Here is a 21746-nt window from a genome sequence, read left to right on the forward strand (position 1 = left end):
CTAGTCTATTCAGGTCATTTTGAATCTTGATCTTGTCCTCTAGGGTATTAGCTATTCCTCCTAATTTGGTGTCATCTGCAAATTTGATAAGTATGCTCCCAATTCTGTCATCCAGGTTGAATAACACTGGGCCCAGGACAGAGCCCTGTGGGACCCCACTGGTCACTTCTCTCCAGGATGAAAAGGAGCCATTGTTGAGCACCCTTTGGGTTCGGTCGGTCAACCAGTTACAAATCCATGTAACAGTTACCTTGTCTAGTCCACATTTTACAAGCTTGTTTGCAAGAATGTCATGGGAAACCTTGTCAAAGGCCTTACTGAAATCAAGATATACTATATCCACAGTATCTCATTGCTCTATTTTTCTTCTGGACATGGTTTCCTAACTATCAGGAGACTACTTTTTGATAAGGAAACCCATAATTGAGAGTATTCTTTCCATCCCTGTAGTTGACTAGTCTCAAAATCTTCCTTTCAGATGAGAAAGAGATTTTTTTTTCAAACTGGGCCTAGAATCATGTTGATGATTGACCCTGGCATAAATACCCTAACACTGCTAGTTGTTTTGTTGGATGTGCAAGGATCATATACAGAATATCGTTACACAAACTGTTCCATTGGTGCAATAATTACTGGTGCATTTACACTTTTGAAGTGCAAGTGCATCCCTTGCACACTTAAACTGGAGTTTCATGACTGTTGTGCAATTAAAGCACCCAGCTGAGTGATAGGACTTGCACAATCAGATGTGCAGCAGTGTGAGCATATGGTTGGGACAGCCCACCTGTGCCATAACTACACTGATGTAACTTTACACTGTGTAGCTGTCCCCTTCTATTGCTTTGTGGCTTTATACTAATGTAAATATCCCAAGCAGATTGGACTGGATGGCCGTTGTGGTCTCTTTCAAGTTTTGTTTCTGTTATTGTAAGTGGCAGCACTCACACTACAGCACACGTGAAGTCCATTTGGCTGAGTATAACATTTGTGCTATCATTATTCTTTGAAATATCTTTCTCTCTGATCCTGTTTCAAACTACTTTGAGAATTATTCAAAGACATGGAAATATTTTAGCACAAATGGTCCAAGGTGTGGCACTACCATGCATATCATTTTCATAGTTAAACTTGGCAAAACACTGTTTTTCTTACTTCATGTTAAAATATATTAGCTTTGCATATATTTCAATTTTTGGCAGAAAAGGGGACCTTGGGGTTAGGGGGGAAAATGACATGCAACTATACAAGTAAGCATTAAGTGTCCAAGCCAGCACACCCCAATTTAACTACAGTTACATCTGTATATCTACAGCACTTCAATAATAATAATAATAATAATAATAATAATAATAATAATAATAATAATAATAATAATAATAATAGTGTCAAACCTAGTTAAGCCCTAAAATAGGCTTTGAAATCTGGATTGCATGCATCCCAGCATACATAATGGACCCATTTCAGCTGCATTCTATCATGGGTAATCTTACGGGGGCCGTATGTGAGGCATGGGATGGAGAACTAGACTAAAGGAAAGTGTTAGGAGAAGTCAAAGCAAAAGTAAGCATGTTCCCCTTACATATTCTCATTCTCACCCAAATATACACAGCCATCCCTTCTATTGTCGCTATTTCAACACATCCATCTTTCTCTGTTTAGTTTGTCTAGTCTACCACACTCTCCTTTCTCCCATGCACAATCATTAGCCTTGGGGGGGGGGGGGCGGGAATAACCAACAGTTGAATTGGGAACAATATTCAGTAAAGTTTAGAGCATGTGAAGTCACATACATTTGAGAAATATGCATGAAAACTGAATGTGCAGAAACATACTTTTTAAAAGGGAGAAATCATAGGTGCTAAAGAAAATACACATAAAATCATGTGTGGATTTCTGAGTGAAGAAGAAAATTTCACCACTTGATTTTGAAGCTGGAATGGACTATAGGTTGAGAATGCCAGTAGGATTCAGTGAAACACAGAAAATGAAGCTGACAGATTTTCACATTCCTGCTGTTCCTCTGATCTTCCATATATTTTTTTTAACTAATCTTTCTTTATACCCAGTCTTTCCACCTCCAGACTTGGCACTGCCCAGATTTGGAATAACCAGTCTCCAAATAAGTCTTGGGTTCCTGATGTTTTACAGCTTCTGTTCTAAATATAGTTAAGGGTTTCAGCAGAATCTCAATGAGGACATTTCATTATGATTGACCATGTTTTTTTAAATAAACTGTCCTTCTCCAGTGACTGTTCTTTTCAGTGCTTAAAATAGATTAAATCATGAGGTTACAGGTGAAAACTAATAAAAAAAATGCTTGAGAGAATAAAGTATCAAGTGATATTTCTTCTGTCATTGCTTGCTGTCAGTCACAGAGGCTAAAAAGATAGAATTTCTATTATGTTGACAGAACAGGTGATGTGTGTTTTAGCTTGGGATGCTGAAGGAGTTCATTTTTAGTAAATTCAAATAAGAACTGATCTGATTTTGGAGTAACATGCAGATTCTGAATGCTGTGACTGGAGAGGTATGAAGGATCATCTCTGGCAGTCAATTTAATGTAGATTTTCCCTGATGTTTGCTTTGCAGACAGAATGTGGACAAGTTTTCTTCTTCACTGCTGTAGCAGCATCTAAAAATAAGCATGTATTTTAAAAGTGCGTATTGAAAAAAGTTGCACATTGCAAATGCATGCTTACATCAGTGTGTGTGTGTCTGTGCAAGCAATAAGTATAACTGGAAACATGTTGACAAAAATGCACATGTATGTTTAAAAAAGGTTGGATTATAGCTGATCAAACAGAACAAAAATATATATCCAGAATAGGTGGAAGAAATAAATGGAAGTACTCAGAAGTAGAGCAGATAGATATATACATCTCTAGTTCACAGCAGTTTACATCTTGCCAGGTTTTTAAAAATATCTTTTAAAAAACTCATTGTTTTTCATTTAAGGTATACAAGCATTAAAAGAAAACCTAACCAAGTTATTTGTAATATAAAGGAACATATCCACAAACATACCATACAAACAGTTTTTGATATAAGATTGATATTTCAAAAGTTGCCATTCACTTTGCATCAAAAGTGGAGGTCAGGAAAAGATGACGATGTCAAGGCCAGGTAGGACTCTCTAAGAAGTGCAATCTCTAGGTTGGGACCACAATAGACAAGGCCCTCTCTCTTGTCAGCAACTTGTGAGCCTCTCTGATACATTATCCGAACAGCTTGTTTTTCTACATCTTGATTCAAAACAGTAAACGTTTTGGCAGGGAATTCTGGAAGATTATGGGCCAATGAGCTGAGGGAGAAGGACAGGGGGGAAGGTCATGGGGTAGCAGAAGGTTACATGGTAATTTCAAATAAGCAGCCAATTCTTTGGCTGCAGACCGTCAGTTAATTTCTTGGGCTTCAGTCCAGAAATCCTGTTCCATGCTATCTCTGTAGCAGCTATTTTCTTTGCCAAAACAGCCCACACAAAAATATTCAAAGACACAGCCTGCATCCTAAGAGTATCTACTCAGTGGAAATGGCTGCTTTACATTGTTAGCTCAATCCACACCACTTAAAACCAAAATTAAAAAGAAAACAACAGAACAGAAACATTGAAATGTGCCTCTATGGAAATTCATGAAGATTTTTTTCACACTTCAGTTTTGCAGTCATTGTTGTACATTATTATTCATAATATACAAAAGCTTTGCATTGTGTTAACAATTCATAGGCACACAACTCACTGAATATTGCAATGTAAAATGAATTTTTACTTATTTTAAAACTTTTTCCCTTTAGAATCTCATTTTCTTTTTAAAAATCATTACATAGTTGATATCCTTGCAAGGATGAAGTACCAATCAAATTGGTACTTTTTTAAAAAAAACACCTTTTTTAAAATGTAAATTCACACTCCCTGATTCGATGTACAGAGCAGAAATACAGTTATTCTTTGTTATTTGCATTTCTTCAAAAAAAATTATGCAAGCTTCTAATTTAAGGAAAAAATATGTAGGAAAATGTTATCTCGGGGAAAACTACCCACAAAACATGCACATTTCAGTGCAAATAGCGAGATGGTGAATCAAGTTATGTGAAACTGCTTGCAAAAAGGTTTGTATATTAAAGAAAATGTTAAAGGAAAAGTGATATACTAGGATAAATACTCATGAAAAAAGTATTATTGTTGTAGAACTTTTTTTAGGGAGAAGTCATAGTGTGGAAACAGGAAAGACACAGGTTAAGACTGAAAAATTGTAATGCTGACAAAAAAGTTACCAATTTGTTTCTATTTCGTTGAACATTATCTTCTTTTGTGGATCTGAAAACAGTACATTCATACTTGTGGCTACTTTGGGATGCCTATCTGCTGCAGCACAAAATAATAATATAATTCTGGCTATATATATATATACACACACACACACATATATATATATTGTTTTATTTCATTCCCTTACACCACAGCATATAATTCCAAAACTTTTATCCAATAATCTACTGGGTGGGATTTGAGTATGCAAAATCATGAAATGGTTGGTCATTTTCTCAGGTGGGGAGCTGGGTGTGTCAAGATTCCCTTTCTCACTGATGGCAAGAATATTTCCATGTGGTTTTTACACGCTCAAATGTTGGTCCTGGGGAAAGGAAGTCATTGCATTCTAGGTGTCTTTGCTCTGGGTTACAGCCATCATTCTTATCAATATCACTTTTACTTCTTCGTAATTTTTACAAGAGAACTTGACGTTTCCACATTTCCATAATTTGCCCTGAAATAAAGCTTTTATTCTGAGATCAAAGTATTCTTCTTTGAATTAGCACTTTCATGATGGGGCAGCAGGATATATGCTGCACGAATAGAGAGAAAGAAAAAAGCTATTTTTGCAAAACTGTTTAATGATGGCAAGATTGACAATTAAAAGGGGCTTAATTTTTCATTGCTTGGAGTATATAATACAAAATTGCCATTATTTCAAGGCAATATTATGCATTATTAATAGCTAGTCTGCTTCAGAATATATTACTTCAACACAAATAGAATACTAGTTTTACATAGACACTTGAAGGTAGTGCTATCAACCTCTCCCGTAATCTGTCCAGAAATGTGTTTTTATAGGATCACACACACACACACACACACACACACTGTGTAAAAGGACATGGGAAAGGGCTTCCTTGGCTATGCATCCCAAATGTGGAACACCTTCACTTTGGAGATACAATTGGCATCAACATTACAGTCATCCCTTCATATCCATGGATTCTGTATTCACGGATTCAACTATCCAGAGCTTGAAAATATTCCATAAAAACAAAGCTAACCTTCATTTTGCCCTTTTATATGAGGGGCACCATTTTACAGTGCCATTGTCTATAATGGGACTTGAGCACCCACAGAGTTTGGTATCTGTGTGGCGTACTGGAACCAAACCCCAGTGGATACCAAGGGTACACTGTAGTTTCTTTCTGCAACCAAGGTCCAAAACACATTGCCGAAATAATCCAGTTTGAGATCACTTTAAGAGAGAGATGTGGGACCACAATAAGAGGCTTCTCCTGGATTCAGAGAGCTGTGGGACCACAATAAAACTACAATTCCCAGAATTCCCTAGCACTGAGCCAGGGCAGTTAAAGTGGTCTCAAACTGGTTTATTTCTACAGTGCAAATGCAGCCATGGGTCCCATTGCAGAAATGATCCCGTTTGAGACTGGCTAAACTGCCCTGGCTCAATGCTAGGGAATCCTGGACATTGTAGTTTATTGTGGCACCAGAGCTCTCTCTGACAGAGATGGCTAAATGTCTCACAAAACTACAGTTCCCAGGATTCCCTAGCATTGAGCCAGGGCAGTTAAAGCAGTCTCAAACTGGATTATTTCTGCAGTGTGGTTTGGACCCAAATTAAAAATAGTAGCTGTGTACTAAAGGCTTTAAGCCTAAGCTCTTTTTATGATGTGCATGTATATGGCCTTAAGTTCTTTTAGCTTTTTAACTTGTGGAATTATTTAATATGTTTTGGTTTCTTTTAAACTATTTTATTATTTTAATTTGGAATTATTTATTTCTTATTTATTTACGTTATTTATACCCTGCCCTTCAGCCCTAATGGCTCTCAGAGCGGCTTACAATTATTATTTTAATAAGACGGTTCCTTGCCCTCAGGCTTACAATCTAAAAGACACAACACAAAAGGAGAAGGGAATGGTGGTGGGAAAGGGGATGAGGTCCACTGGTTCTTCTCTCCCTGTGAGGCCTGGACCAAGGCAGATGGACTGGAGGGAGGGCTCTTCTTCTTCAGGCTAGCCATGGTGGAGCTGGGCCAGCCTATTCACTCCCTCCCAGGTCGAAGGATGGCAGTTATGGAGGGAGGAATTGTTTTACACTGTTTAGGATCCAGGATAAAATATTTTAATGAAGGATGGATGGATGGATGGACGGACAGACAGACATGCATAGGGAAGCAACACGTAATTGCTTTAGTTAATACAAGAGTGCCCAGCCTGAATCAGGGAGCAGAGGTCTGTACATATATTCTTACACAATATTGTTTTTATAATGCAGGCTTCAAAGACATTTCACATCCTGACTCATTAGTATACACACAGCTTGGGGTTTCATTTCATTGCTAAGTGCAAACATGGCATTTGGGCCTCACAGATTTATCTAATGCTAAGACACATGATTTTAATCATTATTTTTTAATATTTTAAGCTTGTTTTAACATGTTAATTATATTGAAGTTATTTGAATTGTTTGCAATGTGTACATTGCCCCAAGATCTTTTGATATAGGTAGAGCACAAATATTGTGATAAATAATAATGGTCTACCATTTCCCCTGCCAGATACCCTGAAAATCTGTATTATTTACACCCTTCAATAAGATAGATAGGCCCCTTTACCCTTATCTAAGTCCCAATGTTCCAATGATTCAATTGGGAGCACAGTTGCAATTTGCATATTGTGTTTTTGAAGCATAGCTATGGTGCTCTCTATGGAGAGTTGGTGGGCCAATCACTATAGCTGATTAATTCATGTTTCCCCATATATCAGTCTCTTGTGTAAATGTACCCTGGTGGTATGGGAGTACTTTCACACTATGTTATAGCACTATAATTTCACTTCAAGTGTCATGAATTAATCCTGCAGAATCCTATTAACAGCTTTGTGAAGTAAGAGAGTTATCTGGCTGAGCATTATAAATATTCCTCCCTAAACTACAAATCCTCAAAGTCTATAGGATGTCGTCATGGTAGTTAAAGTGGAATCATAGTGCTATAATTGTGTAGGGTGAAAGAATTCAAGGTGTTTAAAGAACTGATTGCTACCTTGGCATTCCATAAGTACAGGTTCACAATAGTGTACAATGGCAGCTATATCTCACAAGGCAAAAATGGCAATTAAAATGTTACTGATGGTAATGTTGTTTACTCCCAAATCAACTAATGCCTCTTAAAACCTGCTTATGTTAAGAATGTGTGGGAATGAAATGCTTATCTGAAAAAAGTTAAGGATTTGTAGCAGGATTAATGAAACATGCCTAAGAGACCTGCACAGATCTATCACTTCCCACAAAATTTTGGCTGAAGATTTGAAAGATCATATTCTAAATGTAAACTATTTCAGCAAGGTGTGCAAAGCGATTTCTGTGAATCAGTGGAGTTGGGATGTATGTCTATGTATTATCTATCCACAAGACTGGAACTGCATACAAGTTGACCCCTGTATCCATGGGATTCCTTCCCATGGTTACTGCAGATTTAACACTATAAGTCTGGAAGATGTTGACCATAGAGTTGCACTGAAGGACCTCCAGACCCTAGTGGGATGATCTCTTCAGGCATCCAAAGGTCCTTCAGCCATCGGGCCTGAAGAAGAAGAGACCTCCCTCTTTGCCAACTGTCATCTTCTGGCCTGGAGGGAGTGAAAGGACAGGCCCAACGCCATCAGGCCCAGCCTTAATTAAGAAGAGCCCTCCCTCCAGTCCATCTGCCTTGGTCCAGGCCTAAGAGGGAGAAAAGAAGTGCTAGACCTGATCCCCTTCCTCACCACCGTTCCCTTCTCCTTTTGTGTCGTGTCTTTTTAGATTGTAAACCTGAGGGCAAGGAACTGTCTAATTAAAATAATAATTGTAAGCTGCTCAGAAAGCCTATAGGGCTGAAGGGTGGGGTATAAATACCATAAATAAATAAATAAATAAATCTCTGTGGTCAACTTCTGCCAGATGTTGACCATGCTGGAGGACCTCCAATGCCTGGAGACATGGTTACCAGCCCTGCAGATAAGGGTGGGTGGCTGGGTCATATTGTCTATGTATCTGCAGATGTAACAAGTGTCTCAGTCTTAACAGCTGTATTCAACAGACAAAGCCATTGTATTTTCTTTCCCTACAGTCTTCCATTTAGTTTTCTAAGAAAAACTTCCCATCGTTTAACTGTACATCAAAGATGTTTTAACAATGAATTCTTATATACTCCCAAATCAACTAATGCCTCTTAAAACAAGGAATAAGCTCCTTTTCATCAGTGAAGGTTGGTGGCTTCAGTGTCAGTGAGGTTGTGAAACCACCCTTAGGTTTAGTCTAATTTATATAGGAGCAATCTACAGTACTGAAACTATTGTGGGACTACACATTGGATAACGTCCTTAAAGTTCACACTAAAATCCAAAATGGATTCACCACCTCACTGACATCAGAGCCACTAGCTTCAGTGCATTTACTTCAATGTGGCTCACTCCTATTAAGTAGAGGCAAGACCTAGAAGAAGGAAATACCAGGTTGAGTCTAGCTTACCTGAAACGCTTGAAACCAAAAGTATTTTGGATTTTGGATTTTTGCATATTAATGAAATACCTTAGAAATCACAACCATGTCTAAACATGTTATGTTAAATATACACCATATTTATTTATGTACCCTGAACCACCAGAATGCAGAGGTGTCACTATCTTAGCCACCCATGTCGACAATTTTGGATTTTGGAGTATTTCAGAAATCCGGATAAGGGATGCTCAATTTCTAGAATATGTAATTTGCAAGTGATGGGAAATTTTCAATTGAAATGAGGATAACATTGTAGTGGTTGTGAACTCAAACCTCTGACTTCTGTTTGTCTCACCTAGTTTTGTTGATGTTTTCATTGTTTTCCCCAGAGTATATTTTGTGAGAAACCATGTAAACTTTGCAACATGAAAAATGTCATCTCTTAGTCCTGTACTTTTTCTTTCCTGGGAACAGACAGCAGAGGTGAGAATGAGGTTTCCAGTTCAGGTAAATCTGTAGAGCACAGAGACTAATTATAAAATACTCCAGCAGGTCTTTTGCTGTGATCTAAAATCCCCCAGTGAATTTATCAAGTCCTGGAATTTCTGCCAACCCTAAGGGAAGTTCATATAGACCTAAATATTAATCTCATTATGTTCTATGGTAAATGCTTCTCCAAGATTTTAGTTTAAGACAGGTGTCTTCCCTTGCCTTACATGGAAATGATAGGGACTACATCTGACAATATTTGTATACAAAACAAATGCTGTAGGACTGAGTTAGAGCCCCTCCACCTTAGAGTTTTTCAATCACTCTAACAATAGAAAGCATATTAGAAAATACACACACACAAAACACCATGATCAAATTCTCAAAAACATGTTTGCTGTTTTTTGCATTACTGAGAAGCCCTGATGAGGAGATTTTTTTTTTCCTGCAGAGAAATTGCATGTGGTTGTGCTGCATCAAAACAGCATTTCCTCACAGAAGATATTTCTATGCAGAAAGATAATTTTCTAAACAGAAAAAAAGCTGTTTTCACATGCAGAAAATGCTGTTTCCAGTACAAAACAATAGTGGGTTTTTTTTGGGTGTTATGTTTGTTTGTTTTGGTTTTTGCAGAATAAATCTCAACTGTTAATAGGTTTCATAACAAGCTCCCTGGGCCACATAGTTGATGTATTTCCAAGCTTTGCTGTAGATGTAAAACATAGGATACCGTTCCCTGCAACCATATAATGGATACACAAATGTTCAAATCTACATATTTGTGAGAGTACAGCTGGAGACATCCAGCCATGTGCTGATTTGGGAAGGGCTGCATTTTTGCACATTCTTAATAATATCCAGTGCATAATCAACTATAAAGAATTGTGATTATGGTTAATCATGTTTAACCTATCGTGCTAAAAGTGAGAGCTGTATTGTTTGACAGTGTAATGTGTACTGTGCAGAAACCTTATATATAATTAATTTTGTATCTATTTTCAAAGATCTTATAGAGGTATGATTTAGTAATCTGTTTACACTGTTGTTTACTTCTCATATACCGATTCCAATAATCCATCAGTTATAGCTTTTGATGATGATGATGATGATGGCCAGATTTCTACTTAATCTGCTTGGTTATGCACATGTAACAAAGTAGTGTCTCTTGGCCCATCTCCCTCAAACCTACTTTTCCAAGCAGCCTCTGGATCAGATGAGAAAAAAGAGAAGCAAGATCTCTGTCACAGGTCCTCATTGCAACCTTGCTGCCTGGTGGGACAGTACAGGAAATGCCATCCTCCTGTGCCCCAACTGCCAGCTGAAGAGCCCTCCATCACCTGATCCAGTGGTTGCCTTGTAAAGTAGGTTGGGGAAGGCATTTATGATCGTGGGGATAGGAATATGTGAATACGGTTTGGTTGTGGATTTGTAACCTGAGGTTATGCATCCGTAACTGCAATACTGAATTCCAGCCACTATAAATAAACAAAAAGACTTGGCAGTATGTTTTCCTTATTCCCCCCACCGCCCCCAAGTTAACTGTGAATCATGGAGAAAATCATTCAAAAGCAGGAATTCAAAATGTCATTTGCCTTACAACTATGACACTCTGATTTATGGGAAGGATATTATGTGTAATTGCTAGGGTTTAAAAATATTATTCTATAGCTGTCACCATGAAGATTCTGTTTGGTAACCAAGGCAACACAACTTGAAAGTTAGAGGAACAAAACAATACAAGATATTCCTTCGGCATAAACTCCCTTGCAAATGGATATTTATTATTTATTTTATTTTATTTATTTATTGAATGTATACTTTGCCTTTCTCCTAAGATGGGATCAAAGGTGTCTTGGATCAGGAAGGCTAATAGAAGATGACAAGGGAGATATTTGTTGGGAACCTAGAATTCAGGCTATTTATAATAACTCTTCACTAATGTTTTCACTGAATACTTGGAGTGGGAAGCTGGACCACACTGCTAGCTCTACCCCTCCATGTCAATTATTCCATTGGCATTCATCTGTGGTCTCTATATATTGGCATAAGATCTGAATGTGGGAGCCTCTGTGTGTGCATGTGTGTGCACATCTATGCCTTCAAGTCACTTGTCAATGTATGACAGCCCCTTGAAATTCATGGGGTTTTGTTAAGCAAGGGATATTCAGAGGTGGGTTTTGCCAGTTCCTTCCTCTGAATATAGTCTATAGCACTGGTATTCATTGTTGGATTTCCATCAAAGTACTAAACACAGCTGACCATGCTTAGCTTCCAAGATCAGATGGGATCCACTGCCTTTAGGGAACTATGGTGTATTACAGACCACCGGATTGCTGCGGTCTGGCTCCACCTCCACTTTCAGCGTCCGGGAGCCGCAGCGGCCAAACTGCGTGGCTCCCGGATGCTCCGAGGAAGGAGCGTGGAAATCGCGCTCCTTCCTGGGCCCCAGAAGAGACGCCGCGAGGTGCGAGTCGCGCACTTGCGGCGTCACTTCCGGGGTGCGACGTGCAGACACACAGCATCCGCTACATCAATATGGCGGCGCCCGAGTGGAACGGCCGCCACCATTTGTCACGGACTCTGTCCGTGATAGGGTTAGGGGCGTCTGGAAGAGACGCCCCTTTTTCAAACTGGGACGTCCTCAGGACGTCCCTAATGGCAGTCTGTAACCCGCCTATGTGTGTATTCAGTGAGCTAATGGGTGGCAAAAATGAAAGTTTAAAGCTTCAATCCCCAGTTAACTACAAACTCTGGTTGGTTACTACTTCTAAACTCAGCAAAAGGCAGTTTGTTTAAACTACAGTTTCTTAAGTCAATATGCCATGACCAGTGGGGTCCCACAGGGCTCTGTCCTGGGCTCAGTGCTATTCAACATCTTTATCAATGACTTGGAGGACAAAATTGGGGGCATATTTATCACATTTGCAGATGGCACCAAATTAGGAGGAGTAGCTAATACCCCAGAGGACAGGATCAAGATTCAAAATGACCTGAACAGACTAGAAAACTGGGCCAAAGCTAACAAAATGAAATTCAACACAGAGAAATGTAAGGTACTGCACTTAGGGCGGAAAAATGAAATGCACAGATATAGGATGGAGGACACCTGGCTGAATGAAACTACATGTGAAAGGGATCTGGGAGTCCAAGTAGACCACAAATTGAAGATGAATCAACAGTGTGATGCAGCAGCTAAAAAGGCCACATCAATAGAAGTATAGTGTCTAGATAAAGTGAAGTAATAGTGCCACTGTATTCTGCTTTTGTCAGGCCCCACCTAGAATATTGTGTCCAGTTCTGGGCACCACAATTCAAAAAGGATGTTGAGAAACTGGAGCGTGTCCAAAGGAGGGCAACTAAAATAGTGAAGGGTCTGGAAATCATGTCCTATGAGGAACGACTTAGAGAGCTGGGGATGTTTAGCCTGGAGAAGAGGAGGTTAAGAGGTGATATGATAGCCCTGTTTAAATATTTGAAGGGATGTCATGCTGAGGAGGGAGCAAGCTTCTTTTCTGCTGCTCCAGAGACTAGAACGTGGAACAATGGATGCAAGTTACAGGAAAAGAGATTCCATCTCAACATTAGGAAGAACTTCCTGACAGTAAGGGCTGTTTGACAGTGGAACAAACTCCCTTGGAGTGTAGTGGAGTCTCTTTCCTTAGAGGTCTTCAAATAGAGGCTGGATGGTCATCTGTCGGGGATGCTTTGATTGTGATATCCTGCATGGCAGGGGGTTTGGACTGGATGGCCCTTGTGGTCTCTTCCAACTGTACGATTCTATCATTCTATGATTCTATATTATCTGAAAGATACTATTCATGCTGCTCTCTTTGTGTGTGTGCATGTGAGATCATGCTATCATGATATAGGGCTTCCCATGCTGTGCAAATCTTAAGCCTTGTTCAATTACTACATCAAAATAGAGAAACTCAACTTCTGTAGGGGCATAACCTCCCTTGAGTGTCCCAATCTAATCTTCACCTTTGAGTGGAAAAAGCTGACAAGTACTACTCCTCATGTTCAACATGTATTTAGAGGCTTCCAGATTACTTGGAATCCTGTCTTGTCATGTTGCGGATCATGAAGGATTTTTCATGTTTGTTCTGCTGAATGCATCTAGAGGTCCCTTCCCACTGAATCTGGATAGTTCAGTATTGGAGAGAATGGAGCCAGAATATGCGGGACATTGGAAGGAATGGAGACATAACTCAAGATTATGAGTAAAGACCATTTCTATTAAATTAATATTTCATTGTCTGTTTTCAATTTTTGTTCTTTTTACTTTGGAAAGAAAGGGAACAGATACAGTCTCACACTCCCTACATCTCTTGAAATACCATATTTAGGCATAACATCTGGATCCCCCCACATAAGAGGAATTATGCATATGCTCATGCCCCATTGTAAACAAGCATGCATGCCATTTGTTTTATTGTCGTACTGCTTTAGCATATGCTTGAAGCCGCGTATAGTGCGCCTGCATATGGCGTGAGCACACTGTATTGTGATGGGTGTATTTCTACCTCACCCAACCCAGTCCCTACTCTGCATGGTTGTGCTGGTTCATGCAGCTGGAATCTCCAAGCAATTCTTGTCAGATCATGCTCTTAACAGCAACCCCATATGTACCTGAAGGACATTGCATGATAAACCAACAAAGGTATGAATTTAGCATATGATCTTTCCCTCTGAGACAATGTCTAACATTTTTCAAGATTCTTTTTACTTGAAGTTCACTCTAATTCAAGAATATAAGATATTCCTTGGTCATTTAATACCTTTCTTTCCTAAGCAAAATATTCCAAATTGTGAATAAAATATATGAAAGGATTTCCTTTTAGAGAAAGGCAGTTATCATTTGTAATGCTGCAGAGATTAATCGGGTCTTGTTCCAAAACATCTATCTTTTATGAATTATTATGTTGTAATTCATTTGTAGTAGCTTTTGAATTACGCCAGTCTTCTGTCAGAGAGCCCTCTGCTGACCCAAACTGTATCATGTCCAATTAGATGTTTGTTGAATTTGCTGTTTAAAACACACAAATAAAGCCTGTCCACTTAGCTGTCTATTGCTAACCAGTAGCTACTACTACTATTGCCAAAAACTTTAGGGTTGTGTAATATTTTTTAAAAAAGAAAAAAAAGAAAAAAGCATACTAAGAACTGAAACAAAATTGTTCATTATTTTTCACAAATGTTTCCCTCCACTGTGTGCCTGTTTTAGTTTGTTTGTTTTTTCCCCTTTGTTTGTTTCCATTTTACATATCTGTTTATATGGTCCTTGCTTACTCTCAGAGATCCGCAAGCAAATCCGGAGCTTGGAAAAATTCCATTTTGGATAATAGTTTCCCGAATCTTCCAGTTATCATGGACAGGTGTCATGTTGTTTGAGAGCTTCTGGGGAAAGTAGTCCAAAAAACTAACATTTCCAACCAATAGTCAAATCTGGCTGTGAATCTAGGTGTAATATAATCCTTATATCATGTAATACTTACTTGGATAGGGTTACTTCTGGAACTCATCTGGGATAAGGACAGATATCTAGAATGAAAAATGACAACATGCTGGACCAGAAAGGATGAATGGATTCCAGTTAAGTATTTAGGGATCAATTTATAGCCATTATTAGGGCCTGTACAGACAGGCCAAAATAAAGCTGCTTCGGGTCACTTTGGAGATATATTGTTTAAATGACACATGCATCTTAAGATGCCAGAAGCTTCACCAAAGCTGTGCTCCAGTCCTTAGGACTGAAGCATGGGTTTGGCACATCTTCTGGCCTCTTAGGATGCATGCATCATTTAAACAGCATACCTCCAAAGTGACCCGAAGCAGCTTTATTTTGGCCTGTCTATTCAGGTGCATGGCTTCTATTTCAAAATGCAAAAGATTTTCTTTTAGAGAAAGAGTATAAAAATTGTTCAGTACTCAGTTCATTGATGGGTAACTCCCCAGGGTAGGAGAAAGAGAAACTTTGGAAAATTTAGCCCTCCATTTTCCCCTCTGCAACATTTGGGGGTCAAACTTAGTTGTCCTAACTCACAGATTAATAGTGCCCTCTCTCCATGCTTATAGAAGTGTTATTGACCATTTGCTGCTTTATCACCCCCTTCTGCATGCCTTTTACCTGTTTCAGGTCCAAATTCAGCCTCCCCCACACACACACACACAATGGGACCAGATAGTAAAAATGACCAATATCACACCCAGGAGACTAGAACTATGCTATGACTCATTTGGGAGCATTTGGGTCATATTTGGGTCTGGGTGGGGCATAGGAGCTGTGGGGGGAATTCAAAATAGGCTTGGATGAATGTATGTGGCTCATGGCACATGGTCCACTTTCACTTCAACTCTGCACTGTTGCCCACTACCATCTTTTAATCAATCCCACAACAAAGATTTAATTAAATTAGAATTGTTAGGTGAGATCATCTGGAGGACCAAAGTTTGAGAACCACTGTTCTTCATGATACTGATTTGGGCTTATGCATTGTAAAGACCAGCCTTTCCATGTAGTAAACGATTTTGGAATTTTAGGAGCATTGTGGGACTGTTGGATCCCAGCTATTACACATGTTTAGAACATATTTGAGACCAGAATTCAGAGGAATGAAATTCAGAGAACAATGTCTATTTTGTATGTATGTTCAATGTTCCTTGGATAGCCAGAAATAAGACCACACATATATATAAAGCAGTGTCCTTTTCCATCTTGCTGCATTATGTGAGCTTGATGTATGTTCTGCAGAGTTATTACTCACCCTGCTCAGAATCAATGTTCTGAGCTTTCTTCTATGTGATTGATTTATCCAGGCTCACATCCTACATATGTTATTTAATAAACACTACAATTACTCCATTAACACACATACAAAGTATTTGTAACATGATATGGTGAGAAAAGATATCAGGAGACCTGTAAACTACTTCAGTTATAAGATATTTTTCCTTCCTATACCTCTGCAATTGCAAAGTGAAATTTAATTATTGCTAATACTGACACAGCCCTCAATAAAATCATTTGTCTTTTTAGTGACTTTTTAGTGACCTACAGTTCCAAGTGCAGGGAAATAACATTGGGTTTAGAACTGCAAATAGATTTTGATTGCACATTGGTGGGCAATGGTGGAAGCATTGGAACAAATTGATACCCCCAGATTACATTTGCCTGAAACTCTGCCACAGCAAAACCAAAACTGAAACTGAAACCAGATCCCCATCTATCTTTTTTGGGGGGGAGCTAATTTTCATGATTTGGATGGGATTGTACCTCTGTACCATTTGAGGAGAAATTTTCCACCTCCATTTTTGGGGTGGGTGGTATAGTCCACGAGGACCCCAAAACCTGCCATAGTGTAGCTGAAAACAAAACTAAAAGTGGGTCCTCATTTCTCTTTCTGCTTTTGGGAATGGATTGTCATACTTTCTGTGGGGTTCTACTTCTATACCACTCTGTTCGCCATTTTCCATTTCAGAAAGATTTTCCATCCCCATTTTTTGGGTAGTGAAGTCCAGAGGCAGGCTTGAGGAGTCCAGCAGGGGATTGAGGACCCAAAAATGCCCCTGGGGTTGCATGCAGTCCACCATCCATAATTTTCCCATGCTTGCGATTAAAAGACAGCTTCACTACCAGTGCAAAAGAGGAAACACACACATGTATCCACAGACACAAATATGAAGCTCCTTTGTATTGCATCTAGAAATGAAGGATAATTATGAATCTTAAACAGGTGGGTTTGAATACATAATTTCTGCCCCCCCTTCAATAATATTTACTGGATCAGGAATTGATATGAGCCCTTCCCTTTCCCTTCTTTTGATCTCATATATTGCAAGGGTGGATTGGAGGCTGCCATAGTAAGTCTCTAACCTTTTCTGGAAGAGTATTCAGAGGCAATAGGAATGATAGGTACCATGCTGATTATGGACACTGGTGCATATATTTATGTTATTTATGTAATCATTCAGAGAAGACTAGGACAGTGTGTGTGTGTGTGTGTGTGTGTGTGAAAGAGAGAGTGAGAGAGAGAGGATTATCTGGAAAAATTGTTCACCCAACCAGTGTGGTTTATTCTGATTGGCAGGTCATGGCCATTCCTGGCACTGTTGAATAGGATTATTTTAAATACAGATATTGATGATTGAGGCCTTGTCTGAACAGACCAAAAAACCTGTTTCCTCCCTGTTCTGGCACTGTCCTGTTCGGATGAACACATCCCAAACCCCAAGTCTGGTGTTAGCAACTTGGATGACATCCAGCATGTTCTGAACCAAAAATGGACTAAACTAGCTTTAAAACAGAGTAAAATAACATATGTGTTGCTCCTGATCTTCTGGGAAGATCCAGTGTTCTCCATCCCCATGCCACGACAGTTTTCCTTATCGGCATCTAGCACCACCACAGGTTGTTCATTTTGAGGTCAGGACAAGATGCTCAGCCTGTGATCCACACTGGGCAACTTGCCCTGACCTCGCAAGCAAGCAACCCACAGCAGCAATGGATACACCTAGTAGGCCAGCAAGGCATCCATCTGTAGACAGCTGCAGTAGCATGGGAGTGGAGCCTAGAGTAAAAGGGACAGGTTGGGTAGCTTCAGGACCAGGATATTCTGGGCTACCCCAGAGTATCCTGTCCAGTGCATACAAGACCTACATCTAGGGCTTGTCACTAAATTATAGACCCTGGGACTGACAATGTTTATTGACTCACAGAAACTGAGCAGGGAACTTCCTTTAAGTATTCCATTTGTTCCTTTGATTCCTATCTGTGCAACTGGCCATCACCGCTAACACTTCTCAGACCAAGCTGATTATATTTTTCCATTTTCATTTTTGCTGGAGAAAAAAAAATGCATGCAGAGCAGGATGGTTTGCAAATAATTCTCTGTGTGTGTATTGTGTGTTCATAAATTGATTTGCTAAATCTGGTTTAATGGAAAGGAGGTTATGAAGAATAAGGAGTATTTTGAAAACACTGAAGAAAAGTTTTACTACTTTGATATCAAACTGGCTATGCCATTGACTGGAATGCAACATTTGCTGCTTTGCCATTTTTCTCTCCTGTCTTTTAAAATGCCTGTCTAACTTTTCACTTTCCTTCCAGGTAACATTAACTCAGTTCTTCTGCAGAGCTTTCTTTCTCCTCCTTGTTCTTCCTTTACAGAAGATGACAGTTCTTTTTCTCAGTACCGTCTGTGGTATTCCCCCCCCCCCCCTTTAGCTATCACTCTCAACAGTTTTAGATGTTGCCCCTGCTTGGATGTAGGTTTCAAGCTGATCTGTGGTATGCTCTTTGTCTTTCTGTACTGTGGGTGTGTCTTGCTCCAAATTTCTTTGAGGGCTTTTAAGAAATCCTGCTGGGTTTATTTTTCTCTCCTTTTTCAAGAAAACTTTGAGTTTTGATATTGTTTCACCTGCATCTGTAATTATTTTCCTGACACTAGTTCATACAAAGTTATTTACCAAACAGTGTGTTTCATGGGATTTTCTTTATTATATCTGAAGCAAAGAATACTGAAACTTTCCTTGCAGTTCTTGCTCTTTCCTTTGAAATGGGTCTGTCTGTCTGTCTGCCTATCAGAACACTAACACCAAACAGTAAACCAGAAACAGGTACAGCCATCTAATACACAATACTTAAAACTCTAAAACGGAGTTATGAGCTAAATAATAACTTTAAATAAAAGGCTTAAGCCAATAAAAGTACATGTTTTTACTGTATGTCTAATTCCCTTAAAAGTGAGCACCAAAGATGTGAAATGAGGGAGAAAATCCATATTTGACAAATGATCAATAAGAAACCCTGAATACTTGTCACTGTCCATCAAATCTCAATAAGCACAACAGTGCCCATCAGACAATCATAGAAAATCATGTGTTGATTCTACAGCTGCATTTAGACAAGGTACCCTAGTTCAAAGCTGTATAAAGTTGTATATGTGTGAATATGCCTTCAAATCATATATTGACTTATGATGACCCCATGAATTTCATAGGGGTTATTTAAGGCAAGGAAAATTCAGAGGTAGTTTGGCAAGGCCTTCCTCTGAAACATAGCTCGCACTAACTCATTTTCTAGGTTCTACTAACCAGGGCTGATCTTCCTTAGCTTCCAAGCTCAGATAAGATCTGGGCCTTTCAGTGTATTAACACTTCTGCAGAAAGCTTTATAGGTGTGCTATTTTGAATGTTAGTGTTTGCTACTTTGACACATTATTTTGTTCATATCACACTGTTTCTTCATCCTGAGAAAGCCTGCTGGTTAGGAGCTCCACACATAATGGACCTTCTAGTTTGAATGCTGCTGTTTGTCCCAAATATAGTAGGCCCATTGAATCAATTAACCTTTGTGTGGAGTCACCATTCAACAACTGAGTTGGGTCTCCATTAGCTGAGACTAACCAATAGAATTCGGTCTTGTATCATATTGCTTGGATATTAGAATTCATTTGATGATCTCTGATTGTTTTCATTTTTCTTTCCAGCTGACAGGAGCAGCAGTCTTGCAAATTGCCACCAGTCCTGTTTTGCCTTTTAATGCCCTGGATATCGCATTAGAAGTTCAAAAGAACCTCCAAGGTAATTTGTGCCATGGTTCAAGGAACCTTGGTTAAATGTATTGTGCTCAACTGCTTTTGGATGGGGAGCAATTGCTTATCTTAACTGAAAAGTGAGCAATGGTTGGTATCCAATGGTGTCTTTCCATAAGTGCAAATGTTCTTAGCTATGCCCAGGGAGATGGATACCCAATTCTGGTTTCACAGCCCTCGTTGCACAACCATTCATGCAGCTTGCTGTGAAACTGATTCCATAACCAGTTGTGCAAAAGTCTGCACAACCAGTTATGAAACCAATTTCATAATGAATGACATATACAGTACCATGCCTAGAGAAAAGAATAACAGATGTGGCAGTACTTGGCCAATAGAAAAAGCCAACAGAAGTCTGCTAACACAACTGCCCCCCCCCCCCGCTAATGTGGGTGTTAAGGTCTTAGATCAGGAGACATACGCCTGAAACAGATGGGCAAAATGATGCAACTTCAGGCCTCGTTGGGATTGTGCTATTTACATGACACATCCCCCGAACACAGCCTGAAGCCGTGCTGATGCTGTGCCAAACAAGAAGAACTGAGCCAAGAAGGAGCGCACAGAATCAGGACATGTGGCCACTGGAGTCTCAGTATGAATGGTGCAGGCGCAGTCCCAGTGTGGTCCTTTTGGCCCATCTGTTTTGGGTCATAGTGGACACCTGTAACTCAATGTGCTTCCTGTCCAGTCCCTCCCCCACACCTTTTTCTCTGTTGAAGCTCCCACCCCGAGACAGTGATTTCCTGGCTGGTAGTGGAGGTGGTGGTACTGTGGCAACATCCAGCTATTTTCATATAGATAGATGCACAGCAATAAAACAATTCACAGGAATCTTGTAGCACCTTTGAGATGAACTGAAAAAATGTGCTTCAAGATCCCTTTGCATACTGATTTTTCAAACTAGCACAGATATGTCTTTTCTCCAAACAGCTTTCAGGCTGTCCTAGCAGATACCTGTGCATCCAGCTATAAGGCTATAGATGGCTGCTTTTCTACCCCACTTCCCACTCTCCATCAGGGAGGAAATAGCTGTATGGGGAGAATTCATTAAAAATGTGACAGGGGGATTTTGGTTGTTGCCTGGTCAATACACAATCCCAACCCCCACAATTATGAAAAAGGTAAGTTACAGTTGGCTGGATGTCAGCCAACTTGTGCTCATTTTATTGATTCAGATGTTGTTCTGGATGTGAAATATGTCTGTGTCTGGTAAATTATCATTTTTTCACTTCCTTAATAGGAGCATAAATAGCATGTTTATCTGAGTCACAGAGTCAAGCAGTAATTAATATGAAAATCTTAGTAAATGACACATTCAATTTTAAGGCCAAAGTGCAAGAGATCTTTTTCTTTTTCTGCAGCATATCCCCAATTGAGGGGCTGGAAGAGAGGAAAGGGGCATTGAATCTTCCGGTTCTTGTAGGCTATATAATTTTCCCACTTTGATAACTGGCCATCTTGCTTGTTTATTGCTGCAGTTCACGTTGGCAGCACATCACTCCTACTCACCTTTCTTCCTGCAGCCTAGGAAGAAGGATAATGTAATGCCGAATAATTTGCTCAAGTTGATTTATCATCCAGTTCTTGAAAGCTTTATGCTAGAAATGATGACCTTGATCTGTATATTTGGATGAGAAGGAGGGGAAGACCAGGATACCACAGGAAAAGCAAATATAGAGGCTCAGGCCTTGGGAAATGCTACAGTTTCCTGGCTAATTGTTTCAGTTGCATCCAGTGGCATGTGGCTCTTGGAAAGACGACAGAATTGAGATTAAATTTAATAGATTCATATTCAGAATCCTGATTGCAGCTGGCATTGTATAATCCTATGCTGGCATAATTCACAAAACCTGCAGAGGGAACCAAGGTAGGTGCGAAGTGTGCAGAGCTATGCCACTGTGTTTTTCTGC

The 21746-nt window shown here is 39.5% G+C and overlaps 1 protein-coding gene across 1 annotated transcript in view; it reads left to right on the forward strand.

The window, feature by feature from the left end:
* NAALADL2 (N-acetylated alpha-linked acidic dipeptidase like 2) overlaps positions 1-21746 on the forward strand; it is a 767772-nt gene that overhangs the window by 675894 nt on the left and 70132 nt on the right. Inside the window, exon 12 of the mRNA XM_042461028.1 lies at positions 19732-19825. Coding sequence (XP_042316962.1) covers positions 19732-19825 — 94 coding nt within the window. The remainder of the gene's footprint in view (positions 1-19731; positions 19826-21746) is intronic.

This window comes from Sceloporus undulatus, chromosome 3, assembly GCF_019175285.1.
Source record: "Sceloporus undulatus isolate JIND9_A2432 ecotype Alabama chromosome 3, SceUnd_v1.1, whole genome shotgun sequence".
In the NCBI taxonomy this organism is placed as follows: domain Eukaryota; kingdom Metazoa; phylum Chordata; class Lepidosauria; order Squamata; family Phrynosomatidae; genus Sceloporus; species Sceloporus undulatus.